This window comes from Zootoca vivipara, chromosome Z, assembly GCF_963506605.1.
Source record: "Zootoca vivipara chromosome Z, rZooViv1.1, whole genome shotgun sequence".
NCBI lineage: Eukaryota > Metazoa > Chordata > Lepidosauria > Squamata > Lacertidae > Zootoca > Zootoca vivipara.
In genome coordinates, this window is record NC_083294.1 from 1314113 (window position 1) to 1337730 (window position 23618).

At 44.7% G+C, this 23618-nt stretch overlaps 1 protein-coding gene across 2 annotated transcripts in view; it reads left to right on the forward strand.

The window, feature by feature from the left end:
* Positions 1 to 23618, forward strand: part of RABGAP1 (RAB GTPase activating protein 1) — a 101575-nt gene that overhangs the window by 3922 nt on the left and 74035 nt on the right. The window contains exons 2-5 of one of the 2 annotated variants that reach the window (XM_060270299.1): positions 12435 to 12635; positions 18680 to 18920; positions 20421 to 20625; positions 22455 to 22629. In XM_060270299.1, the coding sequence (XP_060126282.1) occupies positions 12486 to 12635; positions 18680 to 18920; positions 20421 to 20625; positions 22455 to 22629 (771 nt within the window). In that variant the 5' untranslated portion in view covers positions 12435 to 12485. The remainder of the gene's footprint in view (positions 1 to 12434; positions 12636 to 18679; positions 18921 to 20420; positions 20626 to 22454; positions 22630 to 23618) is intronic. The other variant, XM_060270300.1, reaches the window with a different exon arrangement.

Below are 23618 nucleotides of genomic sequence, written 5' to 3' on the forward strand. Positions count from 1 at the left end.
ACACTGTCCAACCATCTCGTCCTCTGTCATCCCCTTCTCCTTGTGCCCTCCATCTTTCCCAACATCAGGGTCTTTTCCAGGGAGTCCCCTCTTCTCATGAGGTGGCCAAAGTCTTGAAGCCTCAGCTTTAGGATCTGTCCTTCCAGTGAACACTCAGGGCTGATTTCCTTCAGAATGGACAGGTTTGATCTTCTTGCAGTCCATGGGACTCTCAAGATCTCCTCCAGCACCATAATTCAAAAGCATCATTTCTTCGGCGATCTGCCTTCTTTATGGTCCAGCAAATGTGTATACACTGATGTGTCTCAGGAGCTCTATGTCTGTTGGTATGCATTGAAACTGATTGCTTTTTGAAGTTCAAAGAAAAGAAGTCTGACAATTGTCAACATAGTCTGATGATCACTAATTCCTTAGACCAGTTTCCCAAACCTGGGTTTCCAGTTGTTTTTGGACTACAACTCCCCCCATCACTAGCTAGCAGGACCAACGGTCAGGGATGATGGGAACTGTAGTCCAAAAAGTCTGGGGACCCAAGTTTGGGAAGCCCTACCTAAAGCTTCAACTGTGACCCAGAGTTTCTGAGAAGTAATTGGCATCCAGAGAATTACTATTTATTTATAACTAGCTGTCTCTGGCACACGTTGCTGTCCGTTAGTCTGTCAAATGGAGGGTAATGCCCCCCTCAGATCCCCCTGAGTCTCAGAGTCCCCCTGTTTTATAGGTGTTATGTTTAAACAGGGGTATCCCTGTGAGTCCCCCGACCCTGTTCCAATCCAGTAGTTATCCCATCCCCTTTCTCCCCCACTCCCAGGTTATCCCTGTGATTGGGGTCACCCTGTGCTGAACCATGAGGTATTCGGACCCTGTCCCCCCCCCCAGTCCCCCCGGTAAGTCCCCACCTGCATTCGGTTGGTGTGGGTGATCTATATCATTCCCCCCAGGGGTGTCCGATGGATGAGGTCTCCCGTCCCCTCTCCCAGGTCTGCGGGTCATCCTTGTGATTCTCCTCCCCCTGTGTTGAGGTATGAAGTATTCCGTTCCCTCTCCCCCTGAGTCATTCCCGGTTCCCCACCACCACCGTGTCCGGTGGTTTGACGTGTTGTGTCCTCTCCTCCCCCCATTCCCCGGTTCCCTTTGAGTGACCATGTGCCGACAGTCATGTCGTCGGGCCGTGGGGTTTTTGGTGACGACATTGGGGTGGTGTGTTTCCCCCGGCAGGTGTGGCGGGGGAGGGGGGAGGACTCTGTTCTGAGGCCTGTGGTGGTGACTCCGACGGTTGGAAATTGTGTCTTGGCGAAGTTTGCGGTGGAGCTTGGGTGGGGGTGTGGTCAGTTGTATCCGCCCCCGGAGATGCAGATTTTTTGGAATAATTCCCAGCTTCCCTGGGTATCTGAGTGGTGGGTTCTGAAATTTGCCGAAAATGGTGTTTTTTCGGCACAGGTATGGCATCTGACCATGGAAAGGGTATGATGTCACTCTCATAGTGGCAAGTGAGGTTGTGTCCAAAGCGGGTTTTGTGACCATTCATGTGGAACAAACAGGGTCAGTCTATGTTTTTATATGTATAGATACTTGTATTCTGTTTTATGGGCTTGAGTGAAGGTTATAATAAACAAATAAATGTACAGTAATGTAATGTTGCTTTCTCCTGATTTATGCCCCAGGCAGCCTTCAGCAGTGTGTGTCAATGAAATTCTTGTATTAATGTTTTGAAGTGGCCTGACCTGGGAAGTACTTTTAGTTTGAAACACCAACCAGAGAGTCCAAAGAGTTGTCAATTTTTTTAAGGTCCATCTCTGGAGAGGAGCCTGTAGTTCATTGTCATCAGTTTATTTGTATGCAGTCTTTCCACAGTGGTCCTCAAAGTGTCTCACAACATACCAAATAAACAATAATTATCATAACTCAAAAAAACCATTAAGAACAATTAGGGACAACTATAATATTAATGAACACAAAAAATCAAGCCATACAGAAACGCTGTAAATAACCTAACCTAATTTAGCATCTTAAAACTAACCTAATTCAGCATCTTAAAACTAAGCAAAAAAGAACTTCAAGCTTTTCCTGCCTGGTGTTGTTGGGCTATCTCTCCCACCTTCCCTGGGGGGTTGCAGTCCTGTGGGGGTTGCAGTCCAACTTCATCTGGAGTCTACCAGGTTTGGAAAGGGTGTCATAGTTGTGGCTGGCCTTATATTGCTATATATAGTGTACATACCGTATATTGTTATACATATTGCTATTTATTGATGGTTACAGGTAGGTAGCCGTGTTGGTCTGGATCGAAGTAAAATAAAAAAATTCCTTCAGTAGCACCTTAAAGACCAACTAAGTTTTTATTTTGGTATGAGCTTTCGTGTGCATGCACACTTCTTCAGATGCCTATCTGAAGAAGTGTGCATGCACACGAAAGCTCATACCAAAATAAAAACTTAGTTGGTCTTTAAGGTGCTACTGAAGGAATTTTTTTATTTTGCTATTTATTGAGTTATGTAGTGCCACAACCCCTGCTGAAACCAAATGGAAGTCTTAGTAGTTGAACAGAATTGCAAGGTCTTCAGGACAGGGACCTATAATCTTTGTTTCACTCAAGCAGAGGTAGCCCGTTTGTTCCCTCCAGAAGTTGATGGACTAAATTTCTAATAATCCATGACTATTGGCCATGCTGATAGGAGTTGTGGTCCACAAAATCTGGAAGGTATCACATTGGTTAGCTCTGCTTTAAAGCACTATGCACGTATGTGGAACTGTATAAATAAATGGCAACAATGGTGATCACACACCCCTCTCCCAGAAAACCTGCTCGTTTTATTGTCATATATGTAGGTTATATCCAAATATTGTCTCCCACGTATTTTCTACTTCTCAACATGAGGGTTAGAATACACATTAAGAAGAGAATGTCAAATTCTCTGGGATCTTTGACTGCCACCATGTTTGTCACTGGCCACTATCTTTTGTTGCCCATTACACTGTTGTGGCCATGTAGTGACCCCCCCCCAAACAAAAAAGTTGGAAGAGAGCCTAATAGAACCTGGGCTACTAATCCTCAAGATTTTAAGATTAAAATCTAATTGGTCTGAATGCCAGTATTTGTGCTTAGTTTCCCATTGAGTCAGCCTTGTATTTATATGCTCCCTTTTAGACAACACAGAGCTTTATACAGGTGGGTAAGTGGGTAAGCTACAGCAGGAAGGTAAACGGCGTTTCCATGTGCTGCTCTGGTTTGCCAGAAGCGGCTTTGTCATGCTGGCCACATGACCTGGAAGCTATACGCCGGCTCCCTCGGCCAATAATGCGAGATGAGCGCGCAACCCCAGAGTCGGTCACGACTGGACCTAATGGTCATGGGTCCCTTTACCTTTTTAAGTGGACTAGCAGAGGAAAGATGAGATGTTAAGTCCCTCTTTGTATCTAGCATGGCAACCAAGAAGGCTTCCAGAGAAGAGAAGCCCCCATTCTTCACATCCAGCAGAGAAATGCAAGAGGGATCTTCTCTCTTCTTGGCCCGTCTCTAGCCAGCTAGTAAATTTAATAAATAAATAAATATCTTGCCTATTATGAAGAGTATTTCAAGGTGGCTTACAGTAGAATCCATTTAAAATACAAAGATAAAATAATAAATCCAGCAGCGTTTCAAGACTCCATTTAACTATTTCTGACAAATGGCTGGTATACTTGATCAGGTAAGTTTTCAGCATGTGCCAAAAACTGCATGGTCACTTACCACTTTGTTGTTATTTACTGTCAAGACTGGACAGAGAAATCTGAATTTCTCTCCTGGGTGGCTGAAACATGCCATTTCCCCTTTCAAAATGACTTGCAAAGGTTCTGGGGGCAGAATTCTTAGCACAGAATCTTTGTGTGTTCGTGGCTTCTCAGACTTGAGTGGTGGATCCTCTTTCTTGTTCAGCAAAAAGTGTTTATTCTCCATCTGAAGGGTGATTGGGCAATGTGAAAAGCAAACTTTTATTTTATATTTAATAAAAATATGCTTTACTGCTTCTTTGGTGTGTCACTCTTCTCAGATAAAAATGAACGAAACTATTGTGCTGATTACTCACATTGAAGGATGGCTGCAACTGTGCTGGGTCAGACTTTACTGCTGGGTTGAAGAGGCATTATATTTCTATGGTACTGTGTATGCAAAAAATGTTAGACCTATCTTTGAAGCTGAATTTTATTGGTATTGGCACAGAAGATTACCTGTCCCAAATATGGTATAACTACGGTACCTGTGGAAACAATGACCTGTCTTGCCAGCTGTTGAGAAAATAAAGCTGTTGCCAGCTGTTGAGAGAGAGAGCCTTGGTGGGCCAAATGCTGTCTGTCCTTTTCTATTCTCCCTGTAAAGGAGGACTCAGAAAAATCTTTGAAGCAAGATCTCTGGCCTGGATTTTAGTAGATGGGATTCTATTGTTGGATATTATGCCTTCTGACAGATTGCTGGTGCTGCCAATGTGGTACATCTCAAATGGTCAAGGAAGCAGTTTTTATTCCTCCTTTACCTAGCTGCTGAAATCAGAAAATCTGGCTGGGGAGAGGACTTAAAAACCTCAAGAGCAGGGACATTTGGAGAAGGCTGGCTGCTTCTGGCTGCTTGCTTCTTTTGTGGTCTCCAAAGAGCTTGGGAGGAATCCCAAGCTTCAGTGGGTATAAAAATTATTTGGTATCACCAGCTTCTTCTTGCTGATGCAGTGCTATGAAATCTAGATCTCTGTGTTTGTTATTTATTGGAAGGTTGTTTTTTAAAACTGACATTGGACAAGGGGCATAGGAAGGTTGTTTTCTTGAGAAGCTCTTCTTTATTTGGGGTTCAGCTATCTGAGAGTGCAAGAAGATCATGTGGGTGGATGTTTGCCTTAGTTTTGAACTTGTGTCAGCCTCCAGAAATTATTCTTAAGGAACAACTACTGTACAGTATTTGGTTTAGCTGTCTTGGTTTTGATTAGCTGCAAGTCTGCTATCAGTAAGGTGCCCAAAGTGTTGAGTACTCCTGGCCCCTCCCTATCACAGGCAGGAGCAAAATGAAAAGGCGGATACATTTACCGGAAGCTTGCTGAATTGGACTATTATTGGGGCAAGGTTTGTACAGTATATGAATGTGTGCGTTATATTCTGTGTTTCTCCGAAAATAAGACACCGTCTTATATTTATTTTTCCTTTTTTTAAATTAAAAAATAAAGCCACTATGGCTTATTTTCAGGGGGTGTCTTATTTTTTTCCTCCTCCTCCTGCCGCGGCTGGCATTGCTGCTGCGCCTATCACTATGTCTTATTTTCGGGGTATGGCTTATATTCCTTGAATGCTTAAAAATCCTGCTATGGCTTATTTTATGACTACGTCTTAAAATAGGGGAAACAGGGTATGTAGGCACACACATGGAAATGAAGCTTTTATTTGGGCAGCGACGAGACATGTCCCGGGCTACTTCTGGAGCCCATCCCCTCCCTTTCCCATTTGATTCATGTATGTGAATAAAGGATAAGCAAAATTTCTCTGTCCAAGAAGTTAGGAGGAAAATGTAGTTGGATGTTAAAACATCTAAAAACTGGACTCCCTCCCAACCCTTAGCTCTTTGAGTGATCTGGAAATACCATAACCTGTTTAGATCTTCTTAGGATGAGACATGGCAATTGTCTGCTGCACGTTTTTTTTCCTCACTAAATTTTTCTTGGACTGCATCTGTGATTGTGCCAAACTCCACTTTTCTGGGAGGTCTGAAGTTACCTTAGTTATTTGATGTATACTCTTATAGTCTTGCTTAAAATCTCATTTTCACATTCCTCTGGGAGTCAAGAGTGCCTTGGACTACATGAGCAGCAGACCTCAGCTTTTTAAGTGTTGCAGAAATACTGTGATGATTTTTAATATATATGCATGGGATGCAAAGTGTGCTGAGCCGTGGAAGTAGCTGCAGTGAAAAATCCTGCCCATTTCTCAGTTCCTAGATAATGAAACCAAAGGTTTGTGAAGTGGATGAATCCCAGGTGAGGCAGGAAGACATTCTTTGAAAAGAGAGAGCCTAGTGTCCTGGATCTGGGCCTTCCTACTTGAAGGGAGCAATAGAGACCCCCCCTCCCCCAAACTGAGGAAGCTTTCCCCCCTCCCCACATGCCAGCTTAGTTTGCCCAATTTTCTGTAATTACTCCCCTCCCTCTTTTTTTGATTTTTTGCCTAAATTTGGAAGACAGCCAAGTCTGAAAGAGGCAGGAAGGAGCCGGTTGTGTCAGCTCAATTTTGTATTGGTTTTTTGAAGCTTTGCCTGCCTTATAATGTGTCAGCCAATTGATGCATCAATACACAATATTGCCTACATTGAACTGCAGCAGCAGTTTTAAGCAGTGGATATTCCAAACCCTACCTAGAGGTGCTGGGGTGTGTAGTTAAGCCATTTGGCCTGTGGTGAAGGTGGGATACTCAGCAGAGCATTTCACAACTCATTTCTTCCCTAGCTGCTGCAGAATCGCCCTGCAGTGCTGCCAGCTGGACCTCCCTACCCAGTAGTTGCAGTCACCACCAACCCCAAAAGCAAAGGAGGGAAACTGGGAACAGCCAATTAATTGTTAAATCCTGGGATGCTGGAGCAGCAATTTACACAGAGCACAAGACCCATTCCCCAGCCCTCTGCTTCTCCCTGAGAATAGGGTAAATTCCACTCTGGTCTTAGACTTCCAATACTAGTGTGGAACCCAATGCAGTCTAGGTGTGTTGTGGATTCCCAAACCCTGAGGGAGGCAATCACTCGTCCAATTGTGAAATTTTATTAGAAATATCTCCTTACGGGCTCCCGGCCGCGGGATCACATTCATCCAGTGCTTTACCAGCTGCACTGGCTCCCGTTGGAGTACAGGATCAGGTTTAAGGTGCTGGTTTTGACCTTTAAAGCCCTATGCGGCTTGGGACCCTCGTACCTATGGGACCGCCTCTCCTGGTATGCCCCGCGGAGGACCTTAAGGTCCACAAACAATAATATTCTGGAGATCCCGAGCCATAAGGTGGCTAGATTGGCCTCTACTAGAGCCAGGGCCTTTTCAGTATTGGCCCCAACTTGGTGGAACGCTCTTTCCCAGGAGACCAGGGCCCTGTGGGATTTGTCATCTTTCCGCAGGGCCTGCAAGACAGAGCTGTTCCGCCTGGCTTTTGGGTTGGACTTAGCCTGACCCCTGTGTTTTCCTCCCTCATGGCCTGGATTTATGGACTACTTGAAATGAGGCTGCATTTTAAATTTTAATACTGTATTTTAATCTGTATTTTAATTAATTGTTTTTATGTTTTATTGTGGTTTTGTTGGTGTGAGCCTCCCTGAGCCCGGTTTTTGACTGGGGAGGGCGGGGTATAAATAAAAATTCATTATTTATTATTTATTATTATTAGAAATACCTCTTATTAGAAATAACAGATAACGGAAAAGCAGGCAACAGGTCAAACAGAAAAATACAGTGGTACCTCGACTTACGAATAACTCTACTTACGAATGTTTCTACTTACGAACGGAGCTCCATCCGCCAACTTGTATGCGGGCTAGATAGGATTTTTTCTACTTACGAATTTTTAGATAGGCTTGCTTTGACTTACGAATTTTTTCTCCCAATGCATTCCTATGGGGTTCGACTTACAATTTTTTTTTACTTATGAATGTGCGTTCGGAACGCATTAAATTTGAAAGTCGAGGTACCACTGTACACAATAAACTGTAGTCTATTCACTGCAACATGGTATTGCTCGTCCGTTTAGCTGAGGGTGGTGAAGCTTTGTGTTGGCATGGAAGACCTGGACTGGATTCCCAGCAGTGAGATTAGGAACAAAATGCAATGGCAGCTCGGCCTTTAAAGGCTCTCCTGCAGCTGGAGGCCATGTCTTCTGGCTCATTCTGATCAGTGAAAGCCAGAGTCAGTCTGGTAGATCACATCTCCAAAGCAGCCCTTCTACCTTTGATAAAGCTGGAGGGAGACACATGATAACTAGGGCTGTGCGATGTAGCAATACATCGTCCAAAATTGGTTTGAAGTCCACATTGTGATAACAGTTTCATAATATTCAACTTGGAGATATATCGGCAAAAACACTATGTAAAAAATTGTGATATGGGATAAAGGGTGAAGCTGGTCATCACTCCTCTCATTATTCCTGCTGTCCCTGTTGCTCTGTACTGTACTATAGCAACAGTTGTAACAATATGTTAAAAGTAAGTAAAAATGTATCAGTTTTAGACCCCCTAAGTAGTAGCAGTTGTCAGGACATTACCATAGCTGTCAAGTTCTCCCTTTTTTAAAGGGAAATTTCCTTATGCTGAATAGACTTCCTCACGAGAAAAGGGAAAACTTGACAGCTATGCATTACCCTGTTTGCTTCTACCTAGATCCATCCTTATTTCAGACGTTGTGCTATATTGGTGTATCACAATGTTGACCACCAGGCATCGCTCAGCCCTAGTGGTAGCCCAGCTTAGAGAAGTGGTGGGGCAGGGGACCAGGGTCCTGGGTCGAATGGCCCAACTAGCTCAGTGCTGTTTACTTTCCAAGGCCTTGAGCGGAGTGCCATTCCAGGGCCACGTTCTTGGGTCATTTAGCTTGGGGGGTGGGAAGCATTTTTCAGCTTGAGGACCTTATTTCCTCATTGGAGAAACTTCTGAACAAGCCACGCCAGTGGTGGCCAGAGGCAAATGTTTGGTGTATCAATAGATGTGAATCCTAACCTTGTATTATTATTATTATTATTATTATTATTATTATTATTATTATTATGTTATTAAAATTTGTATACTGCCAAACATCCATAGATCTCCGGGCGGTTCACAACATAAAATTACAATATAACAAACACAAAAGACAGAAATCATCATCATACGCCGCCCATCTGGCTGGGTTTTCTCAGCCACTCTGGGCGGCTTCCAGCAAAATACAGTGGTACCATGGTTTTAGAACAGCTTAATTTATGAATAACTTGGAAATAAAATGCTGCAAACCAGGAATTAGGTGTTCCGGTTTGTGAACTTTGCCTTGGAAGCTGAACATGTTCCACTTCCTGTTGAGTGTGTTCCATTTGTAAATTGAGTCCCCTGCTGCTAATCAGAGGCTTCCTGTTGTGTCTGTTGGCTGTTGAGTCCTGAACACCCATGCAACACAGAGGTGATATTTGGAGCTTCTTCTTTTTTTGCGTTTTTGTTTGTGTGGCTTTTTCGTTTTTGTGACTGTGATTTGTTCTTCGTTTTATGGGACTGCTTGTGACTGTGGCTTGTGACTTCATTTTTGTGACTGTGGCTTGTGACTTCGTTTTTGTGACTTCATTTTTGTGACTTCGTTTTTGTGACTTGTTTTTGTGACTGTGTGGAACCCAGTTCAGCTACTGATTGATTGATTGATTGTGTGACTGCAGAAATGGATAAAAGCCCCTGTCTTATTTATTTTATAGTACAGTACTTTGATTATTGCTTTCATTTTATGAATCAATGGTCTTGTTAGATAGTAAAATTCATGTTAAATTGCTGTTTCAGGGGTTTGTAGAAGTCTGGAACGGTTTAATCCATTTTGCATTACTTTCTATGGGAAAGCACGCCTTGGTTTTAGAGCACTTTGGTTTTGGAACAGATATCCTGAACAGATTAAGTTTGGGAATCAAGGTACCACTGTATAAAAACATAATAAAACATCAAACATTAAAAACTTCCTGATACAAGGCTGCCTTCAAATGTCTTCTAAAAGTTGTGTTGTTGTTTATCTGGTGGGAGGGTGTTCCACAGGGAAGGGTCCACTGCTGAGAAGGCCCTCTGCCTGGTTCCCTGTAACTCTTGCAATGAGGGATAAAAAGAGGGGGGGGGAGAGAAAGAACACAACACATTTAAAAGGGCATTGAATGTCCATCAGCCAAAGGCCTTATTAAAGAGGAATGTTTTTGTCTGGTGCTTAAAGGTGTATAATGAACCCCCCAGCCAAATCTCCCTGGGGAGAGCATTCCATAAATGGGGAGCCACTGCAGAAAAGGCCCATTTTTGTGTTGCTGCCCCCCCTGGCTATGTTTTCAATCAAACAAAAACCAGCAGTTTCTGAGTATGATGCGTGGTTGAAACTATGGAATCAACCATTGAAGTTTACTGCATGTGCCGCCCTGAAAGAGAATGTGTGGAAGATGATGTATAGATGGTATTTAACACCAGCAAAACTAGCTAAAATGTATAGGATGAGTAATAAAATGTGCTGGAAATGTAATGAGAAGGAGGGAGAGTTTTATCATATGTGGTGGAAATGCAAAAAAGTCAAAAGATTTGGGAAATGATATATAATGAACTGAAAAAAATTCTTAGGTATACCTTTTCCAAAAAACCTGAGGCATTCTTATTAGGACTTATTGGACAAGAGATTGCAAAGGAGCACTATATAATATTTTTGTATGCGACAACCGCGGCTAGGACTTTGTTAGCCCAAGAAAACCCAGGAATTACCAACGATTGAAGAGTGGCAGACAAAAATGATACCGGTAGACTATGCAGAATTAGCAAGACTGACTAGCAGGATCCGGAACCAGGGGGAAACAAGGTTCCAAAAAGACGAGTAAATTTGTGGACTATATGGAAAAGAACTGTAGAAGTTTAAAGACACTTGCAGGACTGAAATAAATCCTACGAATTGACTTTAAATGGATGGAATAAAGGAACTGCGAGATAAGAGTTGAAAAGAAAACCAAATGAGGGTAGGGAGGGAAGTCAAGCTCGGCAGAGCATTGGGAATGAGAAAATTAGGAAGAATTGCCAAAAAGATAATTGTGTGTGTGGTATTTGTTTTTTGAATGTTTGTTTGTTTATTACAGGTAGGTAGCCGTGTTGGTCTGAGTCGAAGCAAAATAAAAAAATTCCTTCAGTAGCACCTTAAAGACCAACTAAGTTTATATTATGGTATTTTGCATTGCAGCCATCAGCAGCCATTAACAGCCATCTACAGGTTTACCACTCCCATCAGCCCATCACCCATTCCCACCCACCCCCACCACCCTCTATATACAGTATATATATATAGGGTCTGACACTTCTGTTTCTAGTGTATCTGAAGAAGTGTGCATGCACACGAAAGCTCATACCAAAATATAAACTTAGTTGGTCTTTAAGGTGCTACTGAAGGAATTTTTTTGTTTGTTTATTGTTTTTAATGTGTTTATTTGGAAAATTCAATAAATTGCTTATAAAAAACAACAACCAAAAGCCAGCAGTTTCTGCCTACACCCCGAGCGCCTCTTCTCACCCACCATCCAAGCAAGCAAGAGGTTGCATTCTAGCCAAGGAAAAGGGAGCATAGCTGCCAAGTCTCCCGTTTTCCCCAGGAAATCCCCGTTTTTCCAGCTGTTCCTAGCTGAAAAAACGGATTTCCCCCCCCCCCCCCGGTTTATTCTGGCGCGGCGGCCATTTTGGAACTGGGCAGAGCATGCTCAGAAGGGACTTTTGATGCTGCTCTGCCCAGTTCCAAAATGGCGGCAGCGCTACTTCCGGCCTGCTATTTCCGGCCCGGTCCCTTATTTCTCTGACAGCAACTTGGCAGGTATGAGAGGGAGGAGGGCATGGAGCAGGGCTAGTGAGGGGTGTGGCCTGCAGCAAATCCCAAGGGCTACGGTCTGAAATTCCTCACCACTAATATAGATGAAGATGTCGGTCATCTAACCTGGGACTTTTTGCATGGAGTGCCTTATTCCTAGGAGCTGCATTCCATCTCTAGCATGAGGATGAATGGTGCCATTTCTCTTTTAGCAACCAGAACGGCAGAGACAACTTGGGAATGTGCTTTATTAAAAACCCATGTGGACATCAACTCTGTCTTGGTTTCAGCCCTGTAACTGAAGCTAAGGAAGGGCCTTGTGGGTTGCATTGCTCTCCCCTCCCTGCCCCCTTGGAAGATCTGTGTCAGTGCCTTGTGCTGAAATGATGAGGTGTGCCACCCTCTGCCCCAGGCCCTGCTTCAGTGGCCATTTCTTAAGGTTTAGGGCAGTAGTGGGGAAGTTGCGGGCCCTCCAGATGTTCACCAGCCCCACTCAGCATGGTCCAATGGGAAGGGATGATGGGAGTGGTGAGCCAACAACATCTGGAGGGCCATAGGTTTTCCACCCCTGATTTGTGGCATTTTGCTGTATTTTTAAACCACATAAAATAATAAAAATATCTGAATAGCTCTCAGTAAAAATGCACCAACAATAAAAAGGAAACAGTATTTAATATAATTATTTTAACGGGATTTTTAAAAACATGCTGTTTGCTGCTTTGGGGGACTTTTTTGGCTGAAAAAGTGGTGTATAAATACATAAACTGCAGCAATAAGTGGTAACTTGGCTCAACAGCATCTTCACGTGTGTGGGCTCTTGACACTGTGCAGCTGTGAATTTAGGAACAACTCAAGGCATGACTTTCTAGGAGCAGCTTAGTAATAAACATACTTATTTTATTTGTTTTTCAGGTACTTGTAATACAAGCCCATCCATGAGTCAAGCTTCCTTTTTTTAAAGTCATGGATGACAAGGCCTCTGTTGGAAAAATCAGTGTGTCTTCAGACTCGGTATCCACTCTTAACAGCGAAGATTTTGTCTTGATTTCCAGGCAAGGGGATGAAACACCATCCACCAATAATGGTAGTGATGATGAAAAGACAGGGCTGAAGGTAAGAGGCTGTAGTTCAACTCTGATCAGACTGAGATGGGAGTTCAGTATTGTGGGAATGGGGGAAGAAGGGAAGGTATATCTGCACAGCATGGTCACTCTGTTCCATTTGTCAGCAGCTATTTGCTGGAACTGGCTTCTGCAATCCCAAAATAAATTGTTTTTAAAGCATTTTTACACCGCTCTTCAACTGAAAAGGGCTCCCAGGGTGGCTTGCAAAGATCAGTGATAAGACAAGTCTTTGCCTTTAGACTTACAGGATAAAAGGCATGATACAAAATAAAAAAAAAACATTTGGAAAGGAGAAGGAGGAAAGCAAAACTGGGCATTAGGTGGGTGCTAAGTACTTTGTATTAGGTGGGTGCTAAGTACTCTTGCCAGGGACCCAGGTGGCGCTGTGGGTTAAACCACAGAGCCTAGGGCTTGCTGATCAGAAGGTCGGCGGTTCGAATCCCTGTGATGGGGTGAGCTCCCGTTGCTCGGTCCCAGCTCCTGCCAACCTAGCAGTTCGAAAGCACGTCAAAATGCAAGTAGATAAATAGGAACCGCTACAGCGGGAAGGTAAACGGCGTTTCCGTGTGCTGCTCTGGTTTGCCAGAAGCGGCTTTGTCATGCTGGCCACATGACCTGGAAGCTATACGCTGGCTCCCTCGGCCAATAATGCGAGATGAGCGCGCAACCCCAGAGTCGGTCACGACTGGACCTAATGGTCAGGGGTCCCTTTACCTTTACCTTTAAGTACTATTGCCAGGCTGGATAACTTTTCAGTCAAAGTGCAGGCACAGTGGTGATGGGCAGAACAAAAATCAGACACTGCCAGAGGTCAGTAAGTTATATTCCATCCATTCAGAAACCAGAGGTTTGTGTGTGTGCACATACCCTCTCACACCATATCACTCCATCTAGGCAAGCAAGAGAGATTATTACAGCTGAAGCACACATTCCGGCCAGACGAAAGCATTTGAGGAAGGCCAGTGAGGAGTGCAGCCTGGGAATGGAGTGTGGCCTGCTCACATGAATCAGTTCCTCTTTTAGGTACAGGTACCTGTAGTGGCTCTCTCTGGAGCACTGCTTCTGCCCTCTTCCCTGTTTAAATCACATGGCGTGGCTGCTGCTTGTGACTGCTGTGAGTTAAACCACAGAGCCTACGGCTTGCCGATCAGAAGGTCTGTGGTTCGAATCCCTGCAACGGGCTGAGCTCCCATTGCTCGGTCTCAGCTCCTGCCCGCCTAGCAGTTTGAAAGCACGCCAAAGTGCAAGTAGATAAATAGGTACCACTCTGGCGGGAAGGAAAATAGGTACCACTCTGGCGGGAAGGTAAACAGTGTTTCTGTGCGCTGCTCTGGTTTTCCAGAAGTGGCTTTGTCATGCTGGCCACATGACCTGAAAGCCAATAACGCGAGATGAGGTCTTTAAGCTGAGGCTTGACAGGCATATGTCAAGAATGCTTTGATGGTGTTTCCTGCTCGGCAGGGGGTTAGACTGGATGGCGCTTGTGGTCTCTTCCAACTCTACGATTCTATGATTCTATGATTCCCTGTTTAAAAAGTAGGGGCCTGGCCCAGCTCTGCTCTTGAGCAGGGTTTTGAAAAACAATTCGAGGTCACAGTAATTACCAAACGGAATTATCTGGCTTCCTAATCTGGAACTCCACACTGTGTTAGGCTAGAGTGTTTATCACCGACCAAGGTTAGACACAGTGCTTGATAACTTGGATGGCTTTGAGCCATATCTTGCTTCTTGTCTTGGCTGTGATATTTGAGTGTGTTTGGGTGATTGCTGTCTACATGCTTAAGGGAAGCAGGGCAGCCTCAGATGAGTCCTGGGGGAAGCCCAAGCCAAGTGGAGCCTGTTAGGTTTCCTCTCCTAGTTTTGGCCTCTTACTTCACTGAAGAAGTGCATAACTCTGTTCATGGAAAGAAGGCTCTCCATTCTGGGCAGAGAGAAAACATTCCCTGAAATACAGAGTGTGAGTGTTGAAAAATAGTGATGTGGGTTTTCTGGGGCAGGGGTTGGATTGTATGGGGGAGATCTGTGCAAACTAAGTTAATTTGCATCGGAAAATTGTCAACTTGCCTTGGAAGACTTTCTGATGCCCTACAGTGATGTAGTTTAGCATATTTAATTCACTTGTACAGTCATACCTCGGGTTACAGATGCTTCAGGTTGCGTGTTTTCAGGTTGTGCACTGGGCCGAACCTGGAAGTACCGGAACGAGTTACTTCCGGGTTTCGATGTATGCACAGAAGCACTAAATCGCACTTTGCGCATGCGCAGAAGACCAAATCACAACCCACGTGTGCACATACATGGCGCTGCGGGTTGCGAATGTGTCTCCCGCTCGGATCATGTTCACAACCCAAGCATCCACTGTATTTAGCAAATGAGTATCCTGTGTGGTTTTTTTTGTCCCAATGCACCACAAATATTTGACCTGAAATGTTTTGAAACTTCTAAGCATGCCTGATACTGGGTTTTCAGTTGGCATCCATTCATTCTTCTCAATGAACTTATGAAATATTAAATTTACCAGTGGCTTTTTTGCTGTATGTGTAAACACATTTTCTGCTGTATCACCATTGGGAAAGCTGTTGAACAAGACTTGAGCTCTGATCATAAATGCTAGCTCTGCCTTGAATGCCGCTCTTGGCACTCACTTCCTATTGCCATGCCTCTTCCAAGGGAGTGATTATTACAAGGTGAGATTGGTTTTTCTTTTTTACCTTCTTAAAGTTGTAGAGCCTCGAAAGAGCTTGCAGTGCTCAAGCACAGCTGGAAATTCCCACGTTTCCGGAATATAATTTAGAATTAAATTCAGTTCCCCTAAATAACCATTTCTTTTTATTACTCTTGCTATAAATATCCTCACCTCGCACTAAAATGATCTTATCATCGGACAGTTAATCAACATATGTATTAAGTTCGCATTTTTACTTCCACATATCCAGCAATTGTCTGCACTTATTATTTTCTTCTGGTATAGTTTTGCTGGAGTCCAATGGACTCTGAATATTATTTTCTGTTGAATAAGTTTTAGTCTTAGATCCATAGAGGCAATTTCTTTGATTTCATACTGGACTCCCATATATCATTTGTTATCTGTACTTCTACTACTTCTTCACTCCATTTTTGTCTATCATATTCTAGATCATATTTCTTCCTGTTGAGTAGGGTTTTATATAGTGCAAGTGTAGAGTTTTTTGTTTTTGTTGCAGAGATTAAATCTTGTAGCAACATGGGTGTTTCCGATGCTGCTATAGCATCAGGGCCAAACTGCCTTTCCAACATATGTTTCAATTGGATGTATTGAAATTTATGGAATATCCCAATATTCTGCCTTGATGGAGAGGTGTGTGCAAATATCTAGCTGCTGCTGCTGCATGGCTGGAACATAGCCTGCTGCTCAAAGGCAAGAGTTACATGCATTGCTCTGCCTGCGTTTGATTCTGGCTCCCAGAAGGTTCCCTACAAATGAAGTGCAGCCCTTGGGTTAAAAAAGATTCTGTACCCCTCGTTTCCTGTGTCCACAGTTTCCAGGATCTAGGGCAAAAGGTCTCTCCTCTCCACCTGCTTTCTGATTATTTTAACTGGTGATGCCAGGGACTCACAATAGGACCCTCTTTGGCACGCAAAGCGACTGCTCTGCCTCTGAGCCTACAGCTTTTCTCCAAAGCCTCATTTTCTTCTGATGCAAATTATAGGGCAAAGCTACCTGCTGTCTAATTTAGCTCAACAGGCTTAACCAGATTTCAGGCCATATTGGTCTGTCCTTGTACCGATATACATGAAAGACTTCCTTCCAAGTGGAGACAACTTTGTGGCTCTGGAGGTTGCCTCCTGCCCTGGAAGATGGAAGTGAATGTGACTAGGTGGCATCTCCCCATCTACCATTTCAGTAGTTTACTCCCACGTTGACAGGGCAGGAAAGCTCCTGCTTTGTGTACTGTTTGCACTTCCATTTCACTGGTGGCTTAAGTGACTGCTGGTGTTCTTTGCTGGAAGGAAGCAGCCATCAGGTAAGTGAGGTGGGGGAGTAGATGGAGGGGGATGCTTTTAAAAGGTGGCTGTACCCAGTTATTTCTCCTGGGGAAGATGGAAGTGCTTGCATTCCCGAATCATCTCCTTCAACTTCTCATTTGAACATCTTGGAGGAAGCAGCCATAAGATGCATCTGGCCACAAACTACCTCTGGCCAAGTGTCAGCTCTGTGACTCTCCCCTTTCAGTTTTCGGTGCAAGGCATCTGACTGGAAAAGTGGCCAAGGTACACAGGAGGAGAGGGGTGTTCGTGGCCAGGCAGTGGTGGAGAACCACGGCACGGGATGGGAGGGAGAAGTGGGGGCTCTGAGGAAGGGTAGTTTTGGCAGGGTAGTGTAGTAGCTAGTGTGTCAGACTAGAGCCTTGGAGACCAGATTTGAATCCCAAGTCAGTCATGAAGCTCCCTGGGTGACCTTGGGCCAGTTAGTGCTTCTCATCCTAAGCTCTTTCGCTGTGAGCAATAAATGAGGCGAGGGAGAACCATGTGAGCCACCTTGAGCTCCATGGAGAAAATGCTGGGGTTATAAATGCAGTCAATAGTGCCAAGGGAGCTACATGGTCCTTGTCTGTGAGGGAAAAGCAGGAACAAGGAGCCGCATACCATACGGCTTTGGCTTCAGGGCTTAATAGTGCTTAATATCTCCCGCTTGGATTACTGCAATGCGCTCTATGTGGGGCTACCTTTGAAGGTGACCCGGAAACTACAACTAATCCAGAATGCGGCAGCTAGACTGGTGACTGGGAGCGGCCACCAAGACCACATAACACCGGTCTCGAAAGACCTGCATTGGCTCCCAGTACGTTTCCAAGCACAATTCAAAGTGTTGGTGCTGACCTTGAAAGCCCTAAACGGCCTTGGTCCAGTATACCTGAAGGAGCGTCTCCACCCCCGTCGTTCTGCCCGGACACTGAGGTCCAGCGCCGAGGGTCTTCTGGCGGTTCCCTCACTGCGAGATGCCAAGCTACAGGGAACCAGGCAGAGGGCCTTCTTGGTAGTGGCACCCGCCCTGTGGAACACCCTCCCATCAGAGGTCAGAGAGATAAACAACTACCTGACATTTAGAAAATACCTAAAGGCAGCCCTGTTTAGGGAAGTTTTTAATCTGTGATATTTGATGTATTTTAATGTTTGTTGGAAGCCGCCCAGAGTGACAGGGGAAGCCCAGCCAGATGGGCAGGGTATAAATAAATAAATAAATAAATAAATAAATAAATAAATAAATAAATAAATAATTATTATTAATAATAATAATAGTAATCAACATTTTTATCCCAGTCTTCCTCCAATGGACTCAATGACATGGTGCCTCTTTTTACCCTCACAACTACCCTGTGAAGCAAGTCAGACTTGAGAGGCATTGACTAGCTGAAGGTCACCCAGCACGTTTGATCGGAGGTTTGGTCCCTGCCTTTAGGTCTGAAATGCTAACCACTAGCACTGCTGCCTTATGCAGCAGGATGTGGGAAGACTTCTGAGTGGGCGCCTCTTTGCATTCTAGCCCTGGCAGCTTGGGTGCCTGGGAGAAGTTGCCTTCATCCATGAGTTGTGAATGTGCTGCCTCTTCCCAGTCTGCCTTAATCACTGTGGAATGCTCAGCCACACTGTTCCCAGCTCCTTGCTGTCATTAATACCCATCGGAATTCCACTACTGTACTGTTGTTGCTCTTGATTCTGTGTCTCTACTGTGCAGTTTACACATTCAGAAGTCAGTAGGGCTGCTCCTGTGCTTTTGTGCTGGAGAGAACAGTGCAGCATTTTCTTGCCCAAACTGTTGCGTCTCCAGAAGGAGGAGATCTTGGTTTGCTTATGTATTGTTTTCATGAACCTTGCAGATACCCAATGAAACCTTCTGGTGATATCAGTGTCTCTTGAGGGAGTTGAGAAAATGCAATGTTATTTGAACTGCTTCTAACCTTTCTTTAGCCTCCTGTAGTGAACGTGTGTCTGGTCTCAGTCAAGCCCCCATCTCTCCTCTTTTGGCTCACCCTTTGCCACTTGCTTTCCCAGATTATAGGGAATGGGAGTGAGCAGCAACTGCAGAAAGAGCTTGAAGACGTCCTAATGGATCCCCCCATGGAAGACCAATCAAATGACCGAGAACATGAGGAGGAGGACAGCCATCATGATGGAGGAGAGGGAGATGAGCCAGTCCTCCTCGAGGCTTCTGCATCCTCCACAATTAACCCTGTGTCTGTGGCAGGACCCCAGAAACCTGATATGAGCTTGCCAGTGAAGCCAGCGCAGGGAGGTGAGAGGAATTTGGGACAGGTGGGTGGGAAATGAGAGGGCACAACCGGGTCATGAGAAGCTCTGAAAGAAAGAGAAGGAAGCACAGATGCAGAGCAAAGCTGGGGTGGGCTTCTGAAAAGTCATTTCTGAAAACACATTCATATTGTGCCTTCCTGTCAAAATGACACTCAAGGCCGCCAATGAACAATTAGTTTGGGCAATAATGGAGACAGCCAGCAGAAACACTAGGCAGCTGACAAATGGAAAGGGTCAGCAGCTGGTCAACTAACTTCATGCAAAGGCCTTGTCTTTTGTATCTACCCTCTGAGGTTAAATGGTGAAGGAAGGTGTAAGGGGAAGAGAATATAGGGACCCTCTTCCCCTCATCAGAAGCAGCTCCTCCCCAAGCAGCGATAACAGCAAGGACACGCAGGAGTCCAGTCAGGAAGTGCAGAGAGAGGGACAGGGCTCTGGCAGCATAGGAGAGCCCCTATGACACAGGAGGGAGGAAGAGAGAGAGGGGGGAAGGGGGGAGAAGGAAAACATGGAGCGCAGACCCTTTTTTCCTCTGGTTCCGGAATTACGCAGGAGAAGGAGGGGAAAGAGATTTGCTGTTCCGAGGCTCTTATGCTGGAGGAGGTCCAGGGGCAGTCCAGTGCCGGATTCTGCGTCGGACTGAGCACACATGTTGTACATACCAGTGCACTGTAAATAGCATGCACTAAATAAAAACTGCTGAAAGACAAGCATGCGGAGCGTCGTTACTCTAGAGTAGCCGCAACAACACCCTGACAGAAGGGGACATGGGGGACTTCTCAGTGGCATCCACAATATAGACCTGACCACTTCATAGGGAGTGTTTTACAAGGCAGGTCAAAATGGCCTTGTTGAAGCCTGTCTTTCATGAAACTGGGACCAGTGACTCTTCCTGGTCCTCCCTGGTGTCGTTCGTTACTTGGTTCTGATATTTCGGTTAGATATTTTGGTTGGGAGCTGCCCTAAGGGACTTAAAGGATGGAAGATGCAGAATAAAGTCTGAACCTGTGCAGCAGTAATGCCTAGGAACTTGACTATCTTATTGAGATTGAACCCTGCCAGAAACAGCCTTTTGCACTTCTATGGTGCTTTCTTGGAGAGGAGCAGAATATGCACAGCCTTTGTGTATCCTGAGCAGAGACTGGCCAGGGGGCTTCATTGTCCTTCCTAGCTCTTCTCTTTAGAACTGGTTTTTCCAATCATGGCTGGTCTTTCACAACCATTCCCTAAAGGGTGGGTTGCTTTTTAAGGGGAAAGGTGCCAATGTCAATCACTGATATCACTAAAACTTCCCATTGGCACCCCTGCACAGATCCAACGTCTGCAAATCAGATAGGGTGCAAATAGTCATATCTGAGAAACAGTCAGATTGGTTACACAGGAGAGACCCGTTTTAACTGAATATGAGTGGTAGAGGATATTGATCCAATTTAGCAATTCGATAACACAGATTATCGGACCCCGCTTTTCTGCTGTTTTGTAGATTCCGAGGAGTCGAGTCCTTTTACTCCGGTTGCTGATGAGGACAGCGTTGTCTTCAGCAAGCTCACTTACTTGGGCTGTGCCTCGGTCAATGCTCCCAGGAGCGAGGTGGAGGCCCTGAGGATGATGTCCATCTTGCGAAGCCAGTGTGAGATTTCTGTGGACGTGACTCTTTCGGTTCCTAATGTGTCGGAGGGAACTGTGAGGTACTTTTCCACCTGTGGTGTGGCATTGCGGAAGGTTCTCTGTAGGTCCACCTGTCGTTGGCAGTGGTGTTTTTTATGACCTGCTTTGTATACTGTGGCAATAGTTTCTAAATTGCCTCATGGTTACCATGGGGCAACACCAAGACAATCTTCTGAAAAGTGTCTTCTTTGATAAACTGGATATAAATTGTGGTTGTTTATTTTCTTTTATTAAAGTTACATTTATTTTTATGCTGTTTGTCCACAGTGCTAAAGCAGTTTATCAAAGTACAAAACATGGGCATGGGGGGGGGGGAATACACACAACTTGCTATGGACCATGTCAGGGCATTCAAATAAGACAAAAAAAAATTCAGGAAATGTAGGATAAATGCCAGTACAGCAAGCCCACAACTTACGCAGGGGTTACATTCTGGAGATTGTGCCTAAAGCCAAAATCACGTATACTCAAAACACTTAAGGTGAAATGGTGTGTGAGGTTGCAAACACCTTTTTCCCCAGACGCCCAACCCCTTTTTAATTTTTACAAATTATTTTCTGAAGCTTGTAAAGCTGAATGCACACAAGTTAAATGTGCGAACGTTGCAGGCTTACTGTATTGCAAAGAAATGAATCTAGATACAAATACAGTGCAAAATCTTAAGTTAATGGGCAAAATATACAAATAAAGCTAACTCGTGCTGTAGGTAAGTGTGTGGTCTCGCTTCACTCCACTGTGACTGCAGTTCAGTTGGGCTAGGGATCTTCTCACCAGGCTAGATGGTTCACTGCCAACTCTCTGGTCTCTTATCCATAGGCATTTGGCAGCAGCAAAAAGGCAGGTAGGTGGTGGGGAAGGCAGTGAAGGGAAGTTCGCTCCCCCAGCCTCCCAGGTGTTCTGGTGGCTAGTGCTGGCTTTTCTGTGCTAGCACTGATTTTATTATTTTTCAGATAACAGGCATTAAACTCAAAGAAAGAATGGAGGCATTATTGTCTAGTTTGCTCCTGCAACTTCTTATTTTTGTGGATGAAAGATTTTAACATCAGCAAAAGAACAAAATTCTTGTTTAAATTATCTGTAATGTCCAGTGGAAGGAATTTAGTGTAGCCCTATGACAGTTATTCCAACAGAGCAAGCAATTCAGCTTACCCCACACTGTTCTGAGGGTTCTCCTACCCCTGAAGCCAATTGGGGGTGGGAGGAGAGGTAGGGAAAGCCATGTTGCCTTAGGGCAGGCATCCCCAAACTTCGGCCCTCCAGATGTTTTGGACTACAATTCCCATCATCCCTGACCACTGGTCCTGTTAGCTAGGGATCATGGGAGTTGTAGGCGAAAACATCTGGAGGGCTGCAGTTTGGGGATGCCTGCCTTAGGGGAAGTCTTTGCTTGTGGGAGTGAGGGCCTGATGATGCCCTCCAATCAGTGAACCTGGCATTTACAAATATAATACAAGTATAATACTCTTGGGATGGTACAGAGTGATTCAAGAGAGTAGGGAACAAATTCATATTTTCAAAGCCATCCCATAGGTCATGCTGAGCATCAAGTATGAACAGTCCTCCATCAGGGAAACACGTTTCTTTGAACACCACCTTTGTTTCCTTTGAGGAGAGCTGTAAAAGCATTCAGTAAGTAAGAAAGCAGAAACACAGAAGGTGCACTTCTGAATATGAGTTAAGTTGCTCAATTTAGATGCTTTTTTTAGCCTATTAGAAAAGATTTTGCTCACTTAAATTGACCAGTTAATTAGTTAATGATTGCATCCATCGTTAAACTATTTACAGCTTGTCTGTCTTCAAGGTGAAGCATTTGCAGTTCACACCTTCATTTCTCCCTTTTGCTCTTTAGGCTGCTAGAACCCCCAACGAACACCGAAATAGCCAACTACCCCATTTACAAGATCCTGTTCTGTGTGCGGGGGCACGACGGGACTCCAGAAAGCGACTGCTTCGCTTTCACTGAAAGCCATTACAACTCAGAGCTCTTCAGAATTCATGTCTTCCGGTGTGAAATCCAAGAAGCTGTAAGTTCAGCGCCTGTTTTGCCTTTGTTGATGCTCCTGCTTTGCGTAGGGAAGATCCCAGGTTCTATCCCTGGCATCTCCAGAGAGACCCTATACTAGAAACCCTGGGGAGTCGCTGCCAATCAGTGTGGACAATACTGAGCGGGAAGGATCAATGGGCTGACTCAGTATTAAGGCAGCTAGGTATATTTCATTTATAAATTACATTTGTATCCTCCTCTTCCTGCCAAAGGAGGAATCTCCTTTGTATAATGTCAGTATCTTCTTATTTATACATAGTAACCCTGATGATAGGGACGCAGGTGGCGCTGTGGGTTAAACCACAGAGCCTAGGGCTTGCTGATCAGAAGGTCGGCGGTTCGAATCCCTGCGACGGGGTGAGCTCCCGTTGCTCGGTCCCTGCTCCTGCCAACCTAGCAGTTCGAAAGCACATCAAAGTGCAAGTAGATAAATAGGTACCGCTACAGCGGGAAGGGAAACGGCATTTCCGTACACTGCTCTGGTTCGCCAAAAGCAGCTTTGTCATGCTGGCCACATGACCTGGAAGCTCCATGCCGGCTCCCTCGGCCATTAACGCAAGATGAGCGCCGCAACCCCAGAGTCGGTCACAACTGGACCTAATGGTCAGGGGTCCCTTTATGTTTACCTAACTCTGATGATGCAGATCTTCTGCTTCCACCCTTTATTTGTGCTGACAGTTTAGCATCATACTATGCTTCAGTTATTCTGTGCTAGGCTCATTAAACTCTGACTGTGACCAGGTCTTTATTCTCTGCATTGATAACGAGCAGTGTTGCTGAGAAGGATTTCATGATATGCACTTGCAAGATGGAATAATTTGTTAGATTTTGGCACAAATTTCTGATTTGGCTCATAGTCAAAGGCTTGGGCTGCAACCTTGTGTACACTTAACACAGTAGGACTTACTTCTGAAAGGCCATGCATAGAATTGCACTGTTAAAGGAAGCCATGGCAGAGGTGTTCCATTC